Below are 19577 nucleotides of genomic sequence, written 5' to 3'. Positions count from 1 at the left end.
CAAACTTTGGATGCCTATGAACCTTAAGATTCTTTTAATATTCCTATTTTATGTGTAATAGAAGACAGTTGACTTGGATGTAAGTTAATGTTTTCTCCATTTAACTGTGTCTCATGCTAGAAAACTTAATGTATGAAAAGCTGAATTTACAAAACATGTAAATTAGAAAATACATTTACATTACACAAGCTTTTTTAAACCAAATTGTGGCTAGTACAGTTTTAGTGACTGTATTTTTGTTGTGTAAATAGTAAAACCACTTGATACATACCTCACTCGGCGGGACAGGACTTTGTTTTATATACTGCCGTGTTCCAGTTCCTAAATTATATTCTCTTTGGATTTCTCACTAAGTCGTGATGTGGCAGTGAATAAATCACAAAAGTATCCTCATCTGGTGAAGGATCATACGTGCTGGTGCATTTAATAGCTATGGAAAAGTTACATTCTTTATGATTATAAGGCAGCCTTGTTACTCCTATTTTATGTTACAACCACATACAAAAAATATCTCCTTTCCTTCTGAACACTCACTTCAACCCTTGATGGTATTTTTCTTCTCGGCATTTGCTTGTTTTCCTCATAAATTTATATCGTGGGCAAATTCCTTTAAAGTGCTAGATACGTTAGGATTAAAATTAAAGCAGTGGTGTTTTGTTTCTTCAACTAGGGGCTCTTAAAACTTGGCAGGTACCATGTGTTCTCTCATTTCCTTATTTTTATGTATGTTATATTGTAGCACACGTCACATGGAGATGGGCGGCAAGAAGTTACCTCTCGCACTGGGCGCTCTGGAGCTCGGTGTAGAAACTCTATAGCTTCCTGTGCAGATGAACAACCTCACATCGGAAACTACAGACTGTTGAAAACAATCGGCAAGGGGAATTTTGCAAAAGTGAAATTGGCAAGACACATCCTTACAGGAAGAGAGGTAAATATTAAGTTTAATTTCTGTTATGATACTTGCTTTGTTCAGTTCCATGCAAGAGAGGAAGAGAATGTATATATTACTTGAGCTAATTTCTGAGCTAATTAAATATTGTTTTTAAGAACAAGAAACTTACATACTAATTTTCTGGGAGTTCCTTTGCTTTCTCATGTCTTTAAATGTAGTATTACATTGAGTGTTCGAATTGGCTTTTGCCAAAGTGGGTAGTGTTTTGTTCTAAGAACTGCCACCAGATTAATATTCTTTCTGCCACCAGAATAAAAATTGTTTGGAACTTAATGTATAAGCTCACAGTACTTGGAAATCATGAGTGTTGTCTGTTTTTATAGATTTTTTTGCCCAAGAAGTTTCTTCATTTCACCGAAGAAACTTTTCTCATAGCCTAGGTTTGATTGGCTGTTGTACAGGAAGGCATATGCTTTCCTAACTTTTGTGATGATTGGCTTTCTGCTCAACTGCATTCTGTATTTATCAAAAATACACCTGTTAAAACTCCTGAATTGACTCCCTCCACATGTTCCACATGTGCAATACAGAACCTGTTTTGCTTCTTCGACTTCTTGCATTTAGGTCTCTATGCCGGCTATTTCCTCTGCCTGAAATGCACTTCACACTTTTGTGTAGCAACCACTTCTTCTGGGAAGGAGTCGTTGATGGACTCCCTTTTCCCAGGTATGGGACTCAGGTTAAAATTCCTGATACTTCCCCTCAGATAGCACAGTTTACATTTATGGGAACTGCTTATTTACCCATCTTCCCTCTCTGGTCTGTAGGGCAGATAGCCGTACTTAACAGCGTTTGGCACATAGTAGGTGCTTAGTAAATATATGTTGAATGATTGTAATGATACTTCATTATTTTATTTATTTATTTATTTTTAATGTTTGTTTATTTTTGAGAGAGAGAGACCGAATGTGAGCGGGGGAGGGGCAGAGAGAGAGGGAGACACAGAATCCGAAGAAGCGGGCTTCAGGCCCTGAGCTGTCAGCAGAGAGCCCGATGTGGGGCTGGAACTCATGAACCATGAGATAATGACCTGAGCTGAAGTTGGACGCTTAACCGACTGAGCCACCCAGGTGCCCCTGTAATGATACTTTTGAAGGAAGCTTTTTAAAGAAATGCTTTCCCTGTACCAGAGCCTCCTGATAGATATGCCATGACAGCATTACCGACGTGTCATGGCATTGATGCCCTCAGCCCACCATGCCCGGGGCTGCTGGAGCAGGGCCAGGGGCCAGTCATTCGTCTGGAAGCAGCCTCTGCTGCAGTGTGCCCTCCGGATATTCCCGTTTTCCATGTGTGCTGGGAGCTGAAGAAGACTGGAAGCCTAGGTCCACACTAACTGGAATATTAAGTACAGACTTGAACCAAAAGTTTGCCTGTTCACGTTCCATCTCAACTTGGTGACAAATCCATGGTCAGTACTCCTTGTTATGAATATCCCTGGGCTGCTTTTCGAGTCCATGAACAGCATGAGTGGAGGAGGGTCTTGCCTTGCTGTCCCTGAGCAGAGCTTTCTGAAACTCAAGACTTCTTGAGTTTAGTCCCCACAATTCTAGGTGGTTGCTTGGCCAGTTTCCTCACATGGGCAGATGGTGGGTTGGAAGAGGAATGGGCCAGACAGACCCTCTCACTTTTTCCTTAGCTGTAGTTTGGCCTACTGTATTTACATCTGGTAGGTTCTCTTGCCAGAAAAGCTTGAATCTGACTAGCAGAGTGACTTAAAGTTTTTCTTCTTCTTTTTTTTTTTTTTTTTTTTAACTTTGAATTAAACTATTTTAGGGGCGCCTGGGTGGCTCAGTCGGTTGAGCGACCGACTTCGGCTCAGGTCATTATCTCACGGTTTGTGAGTTCAAGCCCCGCGTCGGGCTCTGTGCTGACAGCTCAGAGCCCGGAGCCCGCTTTGGATTCTGTGTCTCTCTCTCTCTGCCCCTCCCCCTCTCATGCTCTATCTCTCTGTGTCTCAGAAGTAAATAAATGTTAAAAAAAATTTAAAAATATATAAAATAAAATAAACTATTTTACTCAATCCCCACCCCCTTACTGTCGGTATCACCCAGAATCCTAGAAAATGTAATATTTATATTTCTTTTTTTTTTTTTTTTTAAAAATTTTTTTTTTTTTTTTGGGACAGAGAGAGACAGAGCATGAACGGGGGAGGGGCAGAGAGAGAGGGAGACACAGAATCGGAAACAGGCTCCAGGCTCCGAGCCATCAGCCCAGAGCCTGACTCGGGGCTCGAACTCACCGACCGCGAGATCGTGACCTGGCTGAAGTCGGACGCTTAACCGACTGCGCCACCCAGGCGCCCCAGTAATATTTATATTTCTATAGTCTGGAAATTCATTATGTAGGAAGTACAAGTTCCTTGAAATTTCTCTTCTCAAAGAGGATCACTTGTTTGGTGTAGGTTCTCACAGTATTTTATATAGATACTAACTTTTTGTTTATTTTAACAAAAAGAGACTCATGGATATAATGGTAACTTTTTTTTTTTTTTTTTAATAATGGTAACTTTCTTAGCAACATATCTGACTGTGTCTGGATCTTAGTGCTCATAGATCTGACACATTCTGTCTTACACGTGTGTGCTGTTGCTGTGGTTTATCCCTGTCAGTGGGCCTTGAGTGGTTTCTGATTTTTTGCTACTGTAAGCATCTGCAGTGAAAGTTTCTTAACTCTCTACTCTGCTTAAGTGTTTCTGTGGGATAAATTCCTACAAGTGGATATCCAGGTCAAAAAGGATGAATATTTGATATTGTAATAGGTACTGGTGAATTGCTTTTGAGAAAATTTTACAGCATTTTATTATCCTATCAAAGTGAATGAAAGTATCCATTTTTCTGCACCCTTACTAATACTACATAGATCATTTTTATCTGATGGACAAAAAAAAATGTGTTTTTTTTGCAAGCTTCTTTTTGGTAACAGATTGATATTTTCATGTATTTTTGTCATTCATATTTTCTTTTTAAAATAAGTTTCCTATTTGTGTCCTTTATCCATTTTTCTTTTCCCGTTTAAATCTTAATGATTTAAACCCGTTATGTGTTTCATACATCAGTCTGATCTGTCTGGGTTTCATGTCTAATCTGAGTTTCATGACTTGGTAAGAAAGGTTTAGTTACTTTGCCCCAAGATTTAAAAAGTGGCTCTGTATCTTCTTCAAATAGTCCTGTGGATCCCATTTGAATGTTTAATTCATTTGGTATATATTTTGGGGGATTGGTATGAAGTGTAGGGCTTTAATTTTTCTTCCCCCATGTGGTTTATCACTTGTCCTGGGATCATCTGTTCTTTCCCCCGGTTGAAGATACCTGCTTTATCACTTACCAAATTCCCGTATATGTCTTTTGGTTAATGTCTGATCTATTTATTTAGTCTTGTACCCATACTACGGTAATTTTATTATGGCAGCTTTGAATTGTACGTTTTGATGTTTTAGAGTAGGTTAAGTGCTCTGAGGATTATTCTTTTTTTTTTTTTTAATTTTTAATTTTTTTTTAATTTACATCCAAATTAGTTAGCATATAGTACAACAGTGATTTCAAGATTAGATTCCTTAGTGCCCCTGACCCATTTAGCCCATCCCCCCTCTCACAACCCCTCCCATAACCCTCAGTTTGTTCTCCATCTTTATGAGTCTCTTCTGTTTTGTCCCCCTCCCTGTTTTTTTATTATTTTTGTTTCCCTTCCCTTATGTTCATCTGTTTTGTCTCTTGAAGTCCTCATATGAGTGAAGTCATATGATTTTTGTCTTTCTTTGACTGACTAATTTCACTTAGCATAATACCCTCTGGTTCCATCCACCCACTTGCAAATGGCAAGATTTCATTCTTTTTGATTGTCGAGTAATACTCCATTGTATATATATACCACATCTTCTTTATCCATTCATCCATTGGTGGACATTTAGGCTCTTTCCATACTTTGGCTCTTATTGATAGTGCTGCTATAAACATGGGGGTGCCTGTGTCCCTTCGAAACAGCATACCTGTATCCTGTGGATAAATGCCTAGTAGTGCAATTGTTGGGTTGTAGGGTAGTTCTATTTTTAGTTTTTTGAGGAACCTCCATACTGTTTTCCAGAGTGGCTGCACCATCTTGCATTCCCACGGATTATTATTTTTTAAAAACTTCATATCTCTTCTTGCCATTTGCTGTGTTAAATGAACTTTAGAATCAAGATGCCATGTTCCAAAAATAGTCTTAGTGGAAATTTGGTAAGATCAATTTTGATAGGAATTAACTGAATTTGTAAGCTGATCTGGGGGAAATTTGCTATTTTATGATACCAAACCTTTCTATACAGGAATATGAAATGTGTCTCAATTTTGTTTTCAGAGTTTGTAATTTTTTTCATCTAAGTTTTTGCATAATTCTTTTTCAAGGGGGTTACAAATTTATTGAGTAGGTGAATACTTTTACATAATTCTTAAGTCCATTCCAGAGTATTTAAAAATTTTTTTGCTGTTGTGAATGGAATTTTTTCCTTAGTTGTTAAGGAAATGCTGTAACATTTGTATAACATCTTGTATCTGGGCACCTTTTGAACTCTCATTTTGGACATCAAAATTAAGCAAGTTTTTGCTATTTTTTAAATTATACATCTTTTTCCTTTGACGTACAGTCTTCTGAATTGTAACAGTTGTATAGATTTATGTTGCCACCCTGTAATGAAGATACAGAAGGGTAGCTACAGGGAGCTGTCAGGCCAAACTGTTTTTTAAAGGATGGGCAAAATACCAACATGTTTATCAATTAATGGGGATAATCTGACAGAAAGGGAAGATGGTGCTATCAGAGAGATATTTGAGTGAATGAGAGGAGATGGTGGAGGCGTTGGCCTTGATGTGGACAGTTGTTCCATAGAAACAGGAGAAAGATAGAGGATACTTGTATAGGTGCAGGTGAGGGGCTCTGTATGGTGGTATGGGAGCCTGTGGAAGTTTTCTTCTCATCACAGCTATTTTTTCAGTAAAATGGAAAGCAAAATCATCAGCTAAGAGTGTGATTATCAAGGAGACAGGAGGTGTTAGACATGTGAGAGGTTATAGTAATTACCAGGCAAGCAGGAGAGTGAACGGACTAGAAGAATTGCCAGGCAGCCTTAAGGCTTCCCTGAAGTTAGCGATCATGGATTTAAAGTGGGAACAGGCACCGTGGCTGGAAATTACTCTCCAGCAACATCCAGGTACCCCAGACACAAGCCTGGCATTTGTAGATGGTTGGGGTTTTTGTCACACTAAGTGTAGTGAAATGGGAACAGAGCAAGGGCATTGATTTGGAATATCTAAGGGAATGATTACAATGAAGGACTACAGATTTGAATAGGAAATAACTTGAGTGGGAAGACAATCCATAAGAAGATGGTGGGACCAGTGGATTATGGATCCTGGTGAGTTCAAATAGTTACTGGAGTTCTAATTTTTTTTAAGTTTATTTATTTATTTTGAGAGAGACAGAGACAGTGCAAATGGGGGAGGGGCAGAGAGAGAGCGAATCCCAAGCAGGCTCTGCACTACTAGTGCAAAGTCAGATGTGGGGTGCGAACCCATGAAGCCGTGAGATCATGACCTGAGCCGAAACCAGGAGTCGGACACTTAACCCACAGAGCCACCCAGGGGTCTCAGTTATTGGTTGGAGTTCTAGATTGAGTGGGTGGGAACCATAGAGGAGGTGATTAGAAAGTGGGAAACTCAAAGTTAAGGTCATAAAGAGATTTCATATCTTGGTAGTTGCAGAGGTTAGAGTATAACAATGTAAGTGGCTTAAGTATGTGACTTTTTCTTCCCCTCTCTAGAAGCTTTTTAGACTCTTCACATTTATCCTTGCTGTTCAGAAATTTCACAGTGAGGTACCAAGGAGTTGGTCTTCATTCATTGTTCTTGGCTGCTTATTGGACCCTTTCAATTTGGAGATTCTTGTCTTTCAGTTCTGGAGAATTGTCTCATTTTATTTATTATTTAAAAGTCTTTATTCTGTAATTCTTATTAATCAGAGATTAGTAAGATATCTTGGAAAAGAACCTTGATTTTTTTCTGGGGAAAAAAAAATTCTCTGTGTTTCTATTTTATTTTCTGGGGAATGTCTTTAATTTCATTTTCCCAGCTTTCTGTTAAATTTGTGTGTATGTGTGTCCCTATGTATGCCCTCTTCCTCCTCCCAACTCTTTCTTGTGCACTGATTATTTGTCTGTATAGCATCCATTTCTGGGGTCATGAATGCTATTTCTTCTGTTAACTCCCTGTGAGGATGGTAAAGACTTTCCTCTTTTTTTTTTTTTTTAAATAGAATTTGCTCCCTGCACTGTATCTCTTTTCTCTGGGATTCTTGCTTGGTAACTGTCTTTCATACAGAGACTTTCTTTGGAATCTGGTAATGTTTGGTTATCTGTTTGTATTTAAGTTGGAGCCTTCAGAAGCTGATCAGAAGCTGAGTTTGCATGCATAGGATATGTTTGACCACAGAGCTTTCCTTTTGGAAGTCTTCTGGTGCTTTTATTGGAGGACCCCAGTCTTTAGATCTCTTCTCGTGGGGCCATTTCGTTTCTTTAAATGAGAATCCTCTGTTCTGCCTGGGAGGAGCTGGTGGTCCAACCCCTCTGTGGCAGTCTGACCCTTCATTTTCCGTTTCATGTCCATGCCTCCTTCCTGTCCTCTGCTGGGCCCATTCATCTTGAGTCCAGAACCTCATCATCTTCTCCACAGAATACATTTGCAGCCTCTAAAGAACCAGTGGATAAAAAAAAAAAAAGTAAAAGGAACCAGTGGTTATTGGGTGGGTTGGGGAGCAGTAGACATTGTGTATACAGACTTTTGACCTTGTAATTAGCCCTACTAGTAGCTCCAATGTTGCTTGTGGTTTCTCAGAACCTCCTAAGTTTGAAGCCCATCTGGAGCCCTTTGGGCAAATCATGTTGTTTCTGGTTACAGTTTTCTCTGTTCTCTTTCAGAAAATTATTGAACTATCTTTTCCACTATTGTCTTCTCAACCTGTTACTGTGCACTTGTGCCTTTGTGCCTTGACTGTCGTTAACCTCCTCACATCTGTGTCCTGCCTCCTGCACTGAAGGAGCCAGAAGGGGAAAGTTGGATCTGGAGCCTCGTTTATCATTTGTCATTGATTGTAAGAATGATAAAACCATAGTACTTCATCCTGGGATGTGTTCCGCTTCTTGCGACTTTAGATTAATGGTCATATATTTTAGTCACAACTTTTTGTGTGGGTGAAGATGGCCTTCGGAGAGTTGGAAGAGGAAAAAAATACCACAGTGACCATTTCTGAATACCATTTTTATTTTTGTATATTCTCCATATTTATATGCATGTTTTTGCAATATATTTTTGGTCCTAATTTTGTATCCTGGGTCTTGTCCCTCAGAATTTCCTCCAAAGCAGTTTTCCAGGCCTCCGCATGGTCCTCCGAGTAGGCTTAGTGGCTGTGCACAGCTGCGCTGGGGAGAACAGTCCTTCTGCTCCTTGTGCCTCAGGTTGCCTTTAGACCTCTCAACGTGAGGACTCCCCAAAAGTGTTTGTTTACGTGGGTTATATATATTGATATTTACTGTACTAGAAGTTAACACTAAAAAAGTTCAAGTATTTATTAATTCACTTAAAGTAATGACAGACCTATTATATTTAATATAAATAACATTTTTATGAAAAGAGACTCTATTGTTCAAAGCTAGTTATTGAGAAGAGTGACATTGTTTTAATTTTTGCAGATCTCTTTAGTATCTGGCTTAATATAAGGTAGCTGGATTTTTCATACATTCTTCTGCATTCAAATTGCGTCCGTATACTCTTTCAGTTGAAGTTGATGAAGAAAATCTAACCTCATACGGAAACAGTAGCTAGAAGAGAGGAGTATCTTAATTCTTCTTTGGGATGATTGCAAATATTGTTCTCTGATACTATGCTAAAACTCAACAAGTAGGAATTTGGTGGCAGGAGGGGGCATGATTAATTGAACATGTATTCAAAACAACTATAGTGACTGCCAAAAAGTGTTAATACCCAGAACAATTTGCTTCAGTTGGAAATGAATAGTAGTAGATCTGGAAGCGAGCAAGCAAGCCGAAGGGCAAAAGAGCCTCATATTCCAATAACAGATATAACTGAAAAGTATAAAGATGATCATCTGGCTTTTAGTATAATCTGAAGGTGGAGTATTTACGGTTAGTGTGCAGAAAAAGAGAAAAGCCTCGCCTAACCCAATTTGTACAAATTAAGAATCACTTAATCACACAGTTGTTACACTCTTTTATTATAAAATGTATATAACAAAACTACAATCTTAACCATTTTAAGTGTACAGTTCAGTGGCATTAAGTACAGTTGCATTGTTGTGCAACCTTCACCATCACCCATCTCTAGGACAGATATGGTTGATCTTATTTGTAAATTCACCTACTCACTACAATTTGTTTGTAATTCCAGAATCAATACTTGTGGTGCTTTTGCAGTATTTGTGGACATGCACAAAGCATCAGAAAGTTTGAATTGCCCAATGTGTGCATCCCCAGTTGAGCTCCAACAAGGTGATGATGTTCTCTGCCTTGTTTCAGCTTTCATACTATAAACAAATGCTCTTTTTGTGGTCTGTGTAGTCCGTGTTTTTTGCATTTTTGTGCTTTTTGTTGTCAACTTTGCTGTTTAAAATGGCCCCCAAGGGTTGGCCTGAAGTACTAGCCAGTGTTTTGTGGGTTTTTTATTTTATTTTATTTTTTGAGAGACAGAGTATGAGTGGGGGAGGGGCAGAGAGCGAGGGAGACAGAATCCGAAGCAGGCTCCAGGCTCTAAGCTGTCAGCATAGAGCCCGACACAGGGCTCGAACCCAGGAACTGTGAGATCATGTCCCGAGCTGAAGTTTGATGCTTAACCGACTGAGCTACCCAGGGGCCCCCGGCCAGTGTTTCTAAGTGCAAGGCTGTGTTGTGCCTGATAAAGAAAACACATATGTTAGATAAGCCTCATTCAGATGTGAATTAAATTCTGCTGTTGGCTGAGAATTCTATGTTAACGAATCAATGATATGTAGTAAATAAGGTGTCCTTAAAGAGAAACACACAGAAAACAAGGTTATATTGATCAGTTGGTGAAAATTTTTATGATCCGGGGCCCAAAGGAGCCTAACCCTGTATTTCTTCTAGGAACAGTGCTTCCAGTATTTGCTGATTCAGTGTTCACAGTGGCTTTATAGAACATAATTACCATACCCAACAATAATCAACTGTCTCTGTTTTTGAAAGAGAAGACTCCGTTATCTGGTGTTTTCCCTGAACAGATACATGGAGAAGGGTATTAGGGAAAGTCATAGGCTTTCCTTGTATATCTGATGGTTTTTGATTCACTGTTAATGTTTTCAAGAGGGGAGCACTAGGAAGCAAATTGAGAGCCCTCTACATAGGATGGGGTTTATGGAAGCTGCTGGTCAAGTGCCCAGCTTAGCTTCCAGGTAGCCAGTAGGAAAGTTGCTCTTATGTAGCTTGGGACCTTCCACATACACAGCACAAAGTGATTTCCTCAGTTAAGTTTTTCATGGATTGTAGCCTTCTTTGAGTACACCCTAGGCTTGTATGCACCCTGCCACATGTGCTTCAGATTTTTATTTTCCAGAAATTGTTTAAAGTCGCTTGTATACTGATGGTACCTCTTTCATTCTCTTTGCCATTATTTGTCATTCTTTATTTTTTAGTTGGGCCATCAGGTGGGAGAAGAGAGAAATGTATATGATGCTATCTTTAACCAAATGTCTCATTATGGTTATGAAAAATCATTTATTTATTTATTTTGAGGGGGGGAGGGGCGGGTGGGGGGAGGGAGAAAGAGAGAGAATCCCAAGCAGGCTCCGTGCTGTCAGCACAGAGCCCACTGCAGGACTTGAACTCATGCACCATGAGATCATGACCTGAGGAAAAATCAAGAGTCAGATGCTTAACTGACTGAGCCACCCAGGTGCCCCACATCTGCTTACTTATTCAAGTTATATATTACACAGTTTAAAGAGTACAGGCTTGTTTAAAAAAAAGTGTCCCTTGATCCCCCACCTCCATTCCCTACTCTTCCAAGATAGTCACTTTTCAGTCCTAAACAGATTCCTTTTTTTTTTTTAAGTTTTATTTTTAATTCTAGTTAGTTAACATTCAGTGTTATAGTAGTTTTAGGTGTACAGTATAAACTGATTCTTTAGGTTTTACTACTATATCTTTAACATGCTTTTGTTCTTTAAAAATTGTTTTTATTGAAGTATAGTTGACACATAGCATGCTCTTACTTATTTTTCAGTTTTAAACATTACCTACTGTTTTTTTCATTATGGTTATTTAGAGTCGTGATTGACTTTTTAAAAAATAAACTCTTTATTGAAATACGACACACAGCCAGAAAAAGTGCCCACATTGTAAGTGTACACCTTGATGAATTAACACAAAGTAAACACATTTGCATAACCACGACCCAGGGCAAAACTATACTATGACTTGAACTCCGGAAGCTTCCCTTCTATCTTCTAATCACCTGTCTGCCCTTCTTTCCCAAGGTGACCACCTGACTTCTAGCACCGTAGATATTTTTTTTTTTTCTTAACATTGTATTAATGGAATCGTGGTATATATTTTGTGTTTGCCTCTTTCACTGCACTTTATGTTTGTGACATTCTTCCATGTGTTGTGCCTTATGTTTTAATTTGGAGTTATTTTGTAGTCAAGTACTGTAGTTGTTTGGCTTGGTGTTCATTGCTATGGACTGAATTGTGTCTTTCAATATCATATATTAAATCCTAACCCCCTGTGTATTTGGAGATAGGGCTTTTGTGGAAGTAGTTAGGTTAAATTAGGTCACAAAGGTAGGGTCCTGATCCAGTAGGTTAAGTGTCCTTATAGGAAGAGACACCGGAGAGCTGGCTCCTCTCTACCATGTAAGGACACTGTGAGAAGGGAGCCATCTGCAAGCCCAGAGGAGAAACCTCACCAGGAACTGACTGTGTTGGTCAGACTCTGATCTTAGACTTCAGCCTCCTAACCTGTGAGAAAAGAAATTTCTGTTGTTTAAGCCATTCAGCCTATGCCATTTTTGCTATGGTGGCCTGAGCTGACTAATAATTCATCCTTCTGGGCTACTGCATTCTCTTAAAGGACTTGGGATTGTTTTTTTGCCTGCTCTTTTAGTGTTTGTGGATGCTTTAATGCATGTCAGGAGCAGGATATTGGGGCCTTTTGACCAGTAGAAAATTGACAGGAAGTGGAAGATAAGGATATTTATTTCTCTGGTCGGTGTTTGCTATAGGTTTGTGGGGCCAGCTAGGGTGACATATGCTTGGGGAAGTCCTTCTCATGTATGAGCTGTCTTTATCCCTATTTTGTAATTTTCCACTTTGTTTCTGGCATCAGGGTGAAAAATGGAATTTCCCAGAACTTTACACAACAAGTGGCAGGGACACTCCTCTTTCCTCGCCTAGTGAACTCCCTTGGCTTTTGCTATGCATGCCCTCCCCCACCCCAACCCCCCCAAAAAAACCTCCAGAAAACTCCATGACCTTGGGTGTGTGTGTGTGTGTGTGTGTGTGTGTGTGTGTGTGTTCTTCTCTACAGTCTCTATCTTTCTCAGGCACCTGGTGATGCCCCCACAATTGCCTTTTTTATTGACCTCAAGGTCAGAACTCTCCTGCAGGCTCCAGCTCTGGGCCAAGGTTATTTTGGTAGTTGAGTCATCCCAGCAAGGAGCTGGAAAGGAAGAGGGGATTAGGAACTTCCCTCTCAGGCTTCATTGCCACACATACACCATCATGTTAAATGACAGTGTTTCACTCTAAGACACTTACTTTTAATAAAATGACTCTCTTCTACAGTTTGATTTAGGTGAATGAGACATATTTTTGCTCCTGTTTTTGCTTTAAATACTATTTGAATAGCAGTATTTGAAAAAGAAAATGCTTAATAGAATCTTTAGAGTAAAAGACAGATACTGAACAGAGCCAAAAGTGGCTAGTGATCAAGAGCCTGGTCGTGAGAATAGAAACCAGGTCTCAGAAGATCAGAGGGAAGAAGAACCAGAAAGGCAGCGTATGTACTAGATCTGGCCATGAGAAGGGGGAGGAAAACAGAATGGTGGCCAGAAAAGAATAGTGTGATTTCTTTGGAAATTGGGAGATCTATAGATGCCACACAAAATTACTTACGAAAGTAAAATTTGAATAAAATTAATTCATTAAACTTTAAAATAATGTAATTTTTATGGGGCGCCTGGGTGGCTCAGTCAGTTGTGTCCGACTTCGGCTCAGGTCTTGATCTCATGGTTTGTGTGTTCAAGCCCTGCGTCAGGCTCTGTGCTGACAGCTGGGAGCCTGGAGCCTGCTTCGGATTCTGTGTCTCCCTCTCTCTCTGCCCCTCTCCCTCCTGTGCTCTGCCTCACTCTTCTTTCTCTCTCAAAAATAAATATTAACCAAAAAAAATAATGTAATTTTAAAATCACACTGATATCTGTTAAAACACCAGAAATCCTATTTCTTCACTCCTCTGTCTCTATCTCTAATGTGTGTGCTCACTGATTATGGAGGTTCAGGGCCTCACATCAGTGCAGGAGGCATTTATTAAATGCTATTTATGTCCCTGGTAGTGTGCTAGGGTTATAATAGTAAGGCAGTCACCAAGTGAGATATGAACAGAGTGGTCATTGTTTGTATATTCCAGCCACCAGTATTTCCTTTTCGCTTTATTTACTGTAGTTTCCATCAAGACCTCGATTTTCCGAATACAGAATTAGAATTCTGTCTTTGCTTTTTTCAAGCACATAACATGCTAACTCTCTGCTCCTCCAATTCTGATTTTTTTTTTTTTTTAACCTCCCCAGGTGAGGATGGGATGAGGTGGTGGGTCCTTCCACTCCAGGGTCAGACATGCCTTGTTAGCAGTGTTTCTTTAGCCCCTCTGGAGATTAATGGGTTCATAGGTAGTGATCAAATAACTTAGGCGATGGAGACTTTAGACCAATGAAGCAGGGTAGTTTGGTTTTTTGGGTTTTTTTTTTTTTTTTTAAGTGTTAATATGAAGAGATTTCTGGAGATTTCTCCGAGAACATTTTAGGGGGTCTGCAAAGTCTAAGCTATTTTTGTAATACTATTAAGACATTACTTTTTCCACTCCTTCTCATGAATGTAAAGTAAAATTTTTCAGAGGCTCTATGATGTGTGGTATCACAACAGATTGAATACAGAAGGATATATGAAAATTTCAAACTGATGTTATTTATATTAACATATAATGGGCTTTTTTCCCAGTTTTTTTTATTGTGATAAAATACACATAGCATAATATTTACCATTTTAACTGGTTTTAAGTGTATGTTTCAGTAGTTTTGAATACATTTATAATGTGCCGCCATCACCTTCATGTATCTCCAGACCTTTTTTCATCTTGTAAAGCTGAAACTTTATACCCATTAAACACTAACTCCCCATTCTTTCCTTTCCTCATCTCCTGGCATCCCCCATTCTATTTTATGTGTCTATGAATGTGAACTTTCTAGGAACCTCATAAAGTGGAAGCATATAGTATTTGTCCTTTTGTGTCTGGCTTACTTCATTTAGCATAGTGTCCTCAAGGTTCATTCATGCTGTAGCATGTTTCAAAATTTCTTCCCTTTTTAAGACTGAATAATACTCTACTGTATGAGACACCACATTAGACTTACCCATTCATCACTTAGTGGATGCTAGGGTGTCTTCCATGTCTTAGCTATTGTGAATAATGCTGCTATGAACACGGCTGTACAAGTATCTATTTAAGTCCCTGCTTTCTGGGTACATACCCAGAAATGGAATTGCTCTATCATATGGTAATTCTATTTTTAATGTTTTTGAGGCACTGTATACTGTTTTCCACAGCTGTACCATTTTACATTCCTACCAACAGTGCACAGGGTTCCAGTTTCCCAACATCCTTACAACTTGTTGTTTTCTTACAGGTTTGTTTGTTTGTTTTTATAATAGCCATCTTGATGGGTGTGAAGTAGCATCTCGTAGTTGTGATTTGCATTTCCCTAATGATCAGTGATGTTAAGTATCTTTTTTATGTGCTTACTGGCCATTTGTACAGTTGACCCTTGAACCACACGGCTTGAACTGTGCAGGTCTACTTATACATAGATTTTTCTCAATAAATGCAGTAGTACAGTACTATGAATATATTTTATCTTCGTATCATTTTCTTAATGAGATTTTCTTTTCTTTAGCTTAGTTTAAGAATACACATAACGTACAAAATATGTATTAATCGACTGTTATCGGTAAGGTTTCAGCTCAACAGTAGGCTTTTAGTACTTAAGTTTTGGGGGAGTCAAAAGCTATCATTGATATTTGTGCTGGAGAGGGGTGGTACCCTGAAACCTTGCATTGTTTGAGATATCCACTGTATATCTTCTTTGAATAAATGTCTCTTTAAGTCTTTCACCCATTTTTAAATTTGGTTTTTGTTGTTGAGCTTTAGGAGTTCTCTATATGCTCTATATGTTTGCACAAAGATGTGCAAATCACATCTTTGATTTGCACATATTTTCTAGCATTCTCTGTGTTGCCTTTTTATACTCTGTTGATACTGTCTTTTGATGCACAAAATTTAAAAATTTTATAGTCTGATTTGGCTGGGTTTTTTCTTTTGTTGCCTGTGCCTTTTGTGTCATCCAAGAAACCATTGCTCAGTCAGGTGTTGTGAAGCTTTTGTTGTATGTTTTCTTCTAAGAGTTTGATAGTTTTTTGCTGTTTTCTTTACAATTTTTTTTTTTTTTTTAAGTATGCTCCACACCCAACGTGGAGCTTGAACTCACAACCCTGAGGTCAAGAGTTGCATGTTCTACTACTGACTGAGCTGACTGGGTGTCCCAAGAGTTTGATAGTTTTAAATTTTACATTTAGATATTTGATCCACTTTGCAGTAATTTTTGTAGGTGATGTTAGGTAAGAGTCCAACTTCTTGGATATCCAGTTTTCCCAGCACCATTTGTTGAATCTTATTAGTTGAAATGAATGTTATTACGTTCAATACTTATTTTTACATTTCTCAGTTTTCATTTGTAATAAGGTAAATATTGATAGATATAATCCACATTTGGGATCATCAGTAATCTTTAAGGGTGTAAAGGGCGACAAAAAGTTGGAGCACCATTGACATAGAGAATCTTCAAGCACTTTCCCCAGACTTTGACTATAGTCCCTTTCTTCATTGGTGCTTCTTACTGGATCTGTGCCCTGAAGGATGCACAGTAGGAACAGCATCGTCAATGTGGGGTGAGGTCATTGTTTTTCTGGACGTCACATGCAAAGCTGAGTTAATTATGTTCCTCAGTTCATGGCAAAGTTTCTCTCTTCACTTATATTCCCTTCCATCCCCTACTGTCACCCTCTCCCCTCATTCTGGATATGTGTAGTTCCTAGAAATCCTTTTATTCTGGTAATGACAGCCTACCAGATAAGGATGCTGCTATAGGTCCATTTAGTAAATATTAGTAAAACTGATTTTTTTAATTGATAAACACATATAACTAGAAGCTATAGTTCTTTCTTCCTGTATCTTAGTGGCTTGTTTTTAGACTGCTTGGGGTTTACTCACCCCTTTCTGAACAAAGGCTCCTGGGTGACCCATTTTTTGCCGCTGTACATGTTTCACTTGGTTAGCCTACAGATTGTTCTGGAACTAGTCCCTTTTCCTTCTTTAACTACCTAAAGGGCTTTTCTTTCTTTCTTTTTTTTCTTTTAATGTTTTTAAAGTTTTCAGATTGAATCCAACCTGTTGGTTCGTATATTTACTCAATTATCAAGCTCTTAGTGTGTGTAAGACACTCTGAGCAAGGCATCCTGGGCTGTATAAATGTGTAAAAGCTGTACTTCCTGCCCTTGGATCAGATCAATTTTGTCAGAGTCAGATGAAATTAAAATACTGGGTTGCTTCTCAGCCTTTTGGCTAAGATCAAGCGTAGTATCTGTTTCTTATCAGTTTAATAGCTGATATGTCCTCTATCGGAGGACAATATATTAAATGGGTTTTTGGAACTAGGAGGTGAAATAGGAGCTTGCTCCATCCACTCCACACATCCCCCTGGTATTGCAGTACCTCCAGGAACGGTGCAACCACCCCCACCCCCACCCCCACCCCGGGGAATTAAAAAAAAAATTAAGTATTGGTAAATAGGGAATGGGAGAGTTGCTTCATTGTCCTCTATTTTTAGAAGTGTTTTCATTGTATAATCTCTCTTTCTTTCTCTGTCTCTACCTTGTGGGAGATGTTTCTCCCCATGTCTATAAGTAACTTAAATATAAATGTTCTAACAATACTCGTATTTGCATGAAGCCCCTCTTTTCAATTAAAAAATATTTCTAAAGTATAAAATATTATTATAACTAGTTGAGTTTTAGTTTTTTAGGTAAATGCCCACATGTTTGGGCATTTATAAAACTATTACCAGTTAGTTTATAATTACCAAATTCTTAAAACCTGTAATATTTATTTATTTTTTTCTAGGTTGCAATAAAAATAATTGACAAAACTCAGTTGAATCCAACAAGTCTACAAAAGGTAAGACTGGTTCAGTATCCAGTGTTTTTAAAATGATTTTCAGTACAAATTGCCATCAAATTTGTCCCTTCAGTACAACTGTTATTTTTAATTATTATTTTTAGTATAGTAAAGATTCTGATTCCAACATGAATGCAACTTAGATGTAGTATTGTACAAAAAGTTGTTGGATTTTTTTTCCTTCAGATGAATATAATGATTTTTAAGTGTTCTTAATAGCACAAACTGAAGGCTGTACATTTTAACTGAATACTCTTAAGTATCAACTAGAACAGATTTTTTTTAAAACGTTTTTGTGTGGTTACTCTTAATGTAGAGTTATACACCTTTCTTATAGCTAATACTGAGGTCTTTAAGGTCAGCACTTTGGGTTTTATTAAATTTTGTCACTATGTCTAATTAAGAACTGATGATTATTCATAGGAAAATGTAAAAATAAAAATAATTGAAAAATGTGTTTGTAATGCACTGTTGCCATTTGTATCATCTAATGGAGATCTGAAATTTTCAACCCTGGTGCATGTTAGAATTCTGTGGACCTCTTTTGAAAGTCTTGATGACTGGCCTAGAGAGATTTAATTGCTCAGATTAGGGGCTTGGCATAGGTATTTCACTGGTGCATTAGCAAATGATTAATGATCTTCATAATAAAATCCTTCTTGTTCTTTTTAGTCTTGCATACCCTTTTTACATACTTTGTTTGATTTCTAAATTTGGCCAATCCTAGTTGGGGTTTTAGAGACCCTGAACTAGGAACAGGTAGTCCTAATTTAAGTCCTGGCTTTGCCACTTAGTGAAATGTCTAACTTGACCTCAAGCTAACTGTCTCAAGCTAACTTTCTTAACCTTGGCTTTCTCATCTTTAAAATAGAGATAATTTCGGGGCGCCTGGGTGGTTCAGTCGGTGGAGCGTCTGACTTCAGCTCAGGTCATGATCTCGCGGTTTGTGAGTTCGGGCCTGGCATCGGGCTCTGTGCTGCCAGCTCGGAGCCTGCAGCCTGCTTCGAATTCTGTGTCTCCCTCTCTCTCTGCCCCTCCCTTACTCATACTCTGCCTCTCTCTGTCTCTCAAAAATAAATAAATGTTAAAAAAAATTTTTTTTAAGTAGAGATAATTTCATCTGCTCATGATGGATGAATTAATAAAATAATGCACTTAAAAGAGTATAAACTGCAAAACATTTCTCATGTAAGATACCGTAAGCATATTGCCCTGTATAAATTCCTAATGTTTTCCTAATGATTGTTTTCCATTTATATCATTGTAATTTTGAAGTCCTGTGTGTGTGTGTGTGTGTGTGTGTGTGTGTGTGAGAGAGAGAGAGAGAGAGAGAGAGAGAGAGAGAGAGAGAGAGAAGTAGGAGGGAGGGAGTTTATCTTGCGCTAAAAATGGTAAACAAGTTGGTTCTGCAGGCCAAAGTGAGTCTTAATGGCACTCAAGGTGGCTTTTGGAATGGATCCAAAAGTTGCAGTTCTTTGTTCTGAAGATAAAATTGTATCCATTACTTTAAACGTTAATTTCTTCATATATCTAAGGACTTGGTTTTAATAAGTAAGTTAAGGGTTAATAAATCTGGTATTCAGAACGAAAATTAGTATATGAGAAGTTTATTGAGGATTCTAGTTTAATATCCTGTATTTTGGATATTGACCCCTTATTGGGTATATGGTTTGTAAATATCCTCTTTCATTTAGTAGGTTGCTGTATTGTTTTGTTGATGGTTTCCTTTGCTGCATAAAAGCTTTTTATTTTGGTATAGTCTCAATAGTGTAATTTCACGTTTGTTTCAATTGTCTGAGGAGACATCTAGAAGAATGTTTCTATGGCCAATGTCAAAGAAATTACTGCCTGTGGTTTCTTCTAGGAGTTTTATGGTTTCAGGTCTGACATTTAGGCCTTTAATCCCTTTTCACTTTATTTTTGTGTGTGGTGTGAGAAAGTGGTCTATTTTCATCTTTTTTTTTTTTTTTTTTTTTTTTTTTTTTTTTTTTTTTTTTTTTTTTGAGGGACCTTCATCCTGTTTTCCAGACGGTTTCATCTTTTGCATGTAGCTGTCTAGTT

General features: G+C 38.2%; 1 protein-coding gene and 1 non-coding gene across 15 annotated transcripts in view; both read left to right on the top strand.

Annotated features, from left to right (window-relative positions):
* MARK3 (microtubule affinity regulating kinase 3) overlaps positions 1-19577 on the top strand; it is a 114321-nt gene that overhangs the window by 23336 nt on the left and 71408 nt on the right. For 5 of the 14 annotated variants that reach the window (XM_049612034.1, XM_049612031.1, XM_049612033.1 and 2 more), the window contains exons 2-3: positions 740-931; positions 17463-17516. In XM_049612034.1, coding sequence (XP_049467991.1) covers positions 740-931; positions 17463-17516 — 246 coding nt within the window. Of the gene's footprint in view, positions 1-739; positions 932-7904; positions 8078-9390; positions 9492-17462; positions 17517-19577 lie in introns of those variants that run through there. The other 9 variants (XM_049612042.1, XM_049612040.1, XM_049612041.1 and 6 more) reach the window with 7 other exon arrangements.
* Positions 16885-17076, top strand: LOC125910550 (U2 spliceosomal RNA). Its single transcript, XR_007454050.1, has one exon. It is a non-coding gene; the product is annotated as a U2 spliceosomal RNA (small nuclear RNA).

The sequence above is a fragment of the Panthera uncia genome (assembly GCF_023721935.1).
Source record: "Panthera uncia isolate 11264 chromosome B3 unlocalized genomic scaffold, Puncia_PCG_1.0 HiC_scaffold_1, whole genome shotgun sequence".
In the NCBI taxonomy this organism is placed as follows: domain Eukaryota; kingdom Metazoa; phylum Chordata; class Mammalia; order Carnivora; family Felidae; genus Panthera; species Panthera uncia.
The sequence above is the reverse complement of the archived record's forward strand: the minus strand, read 5'-3'. Positions and strand labels throughout refer to the sequence as shown.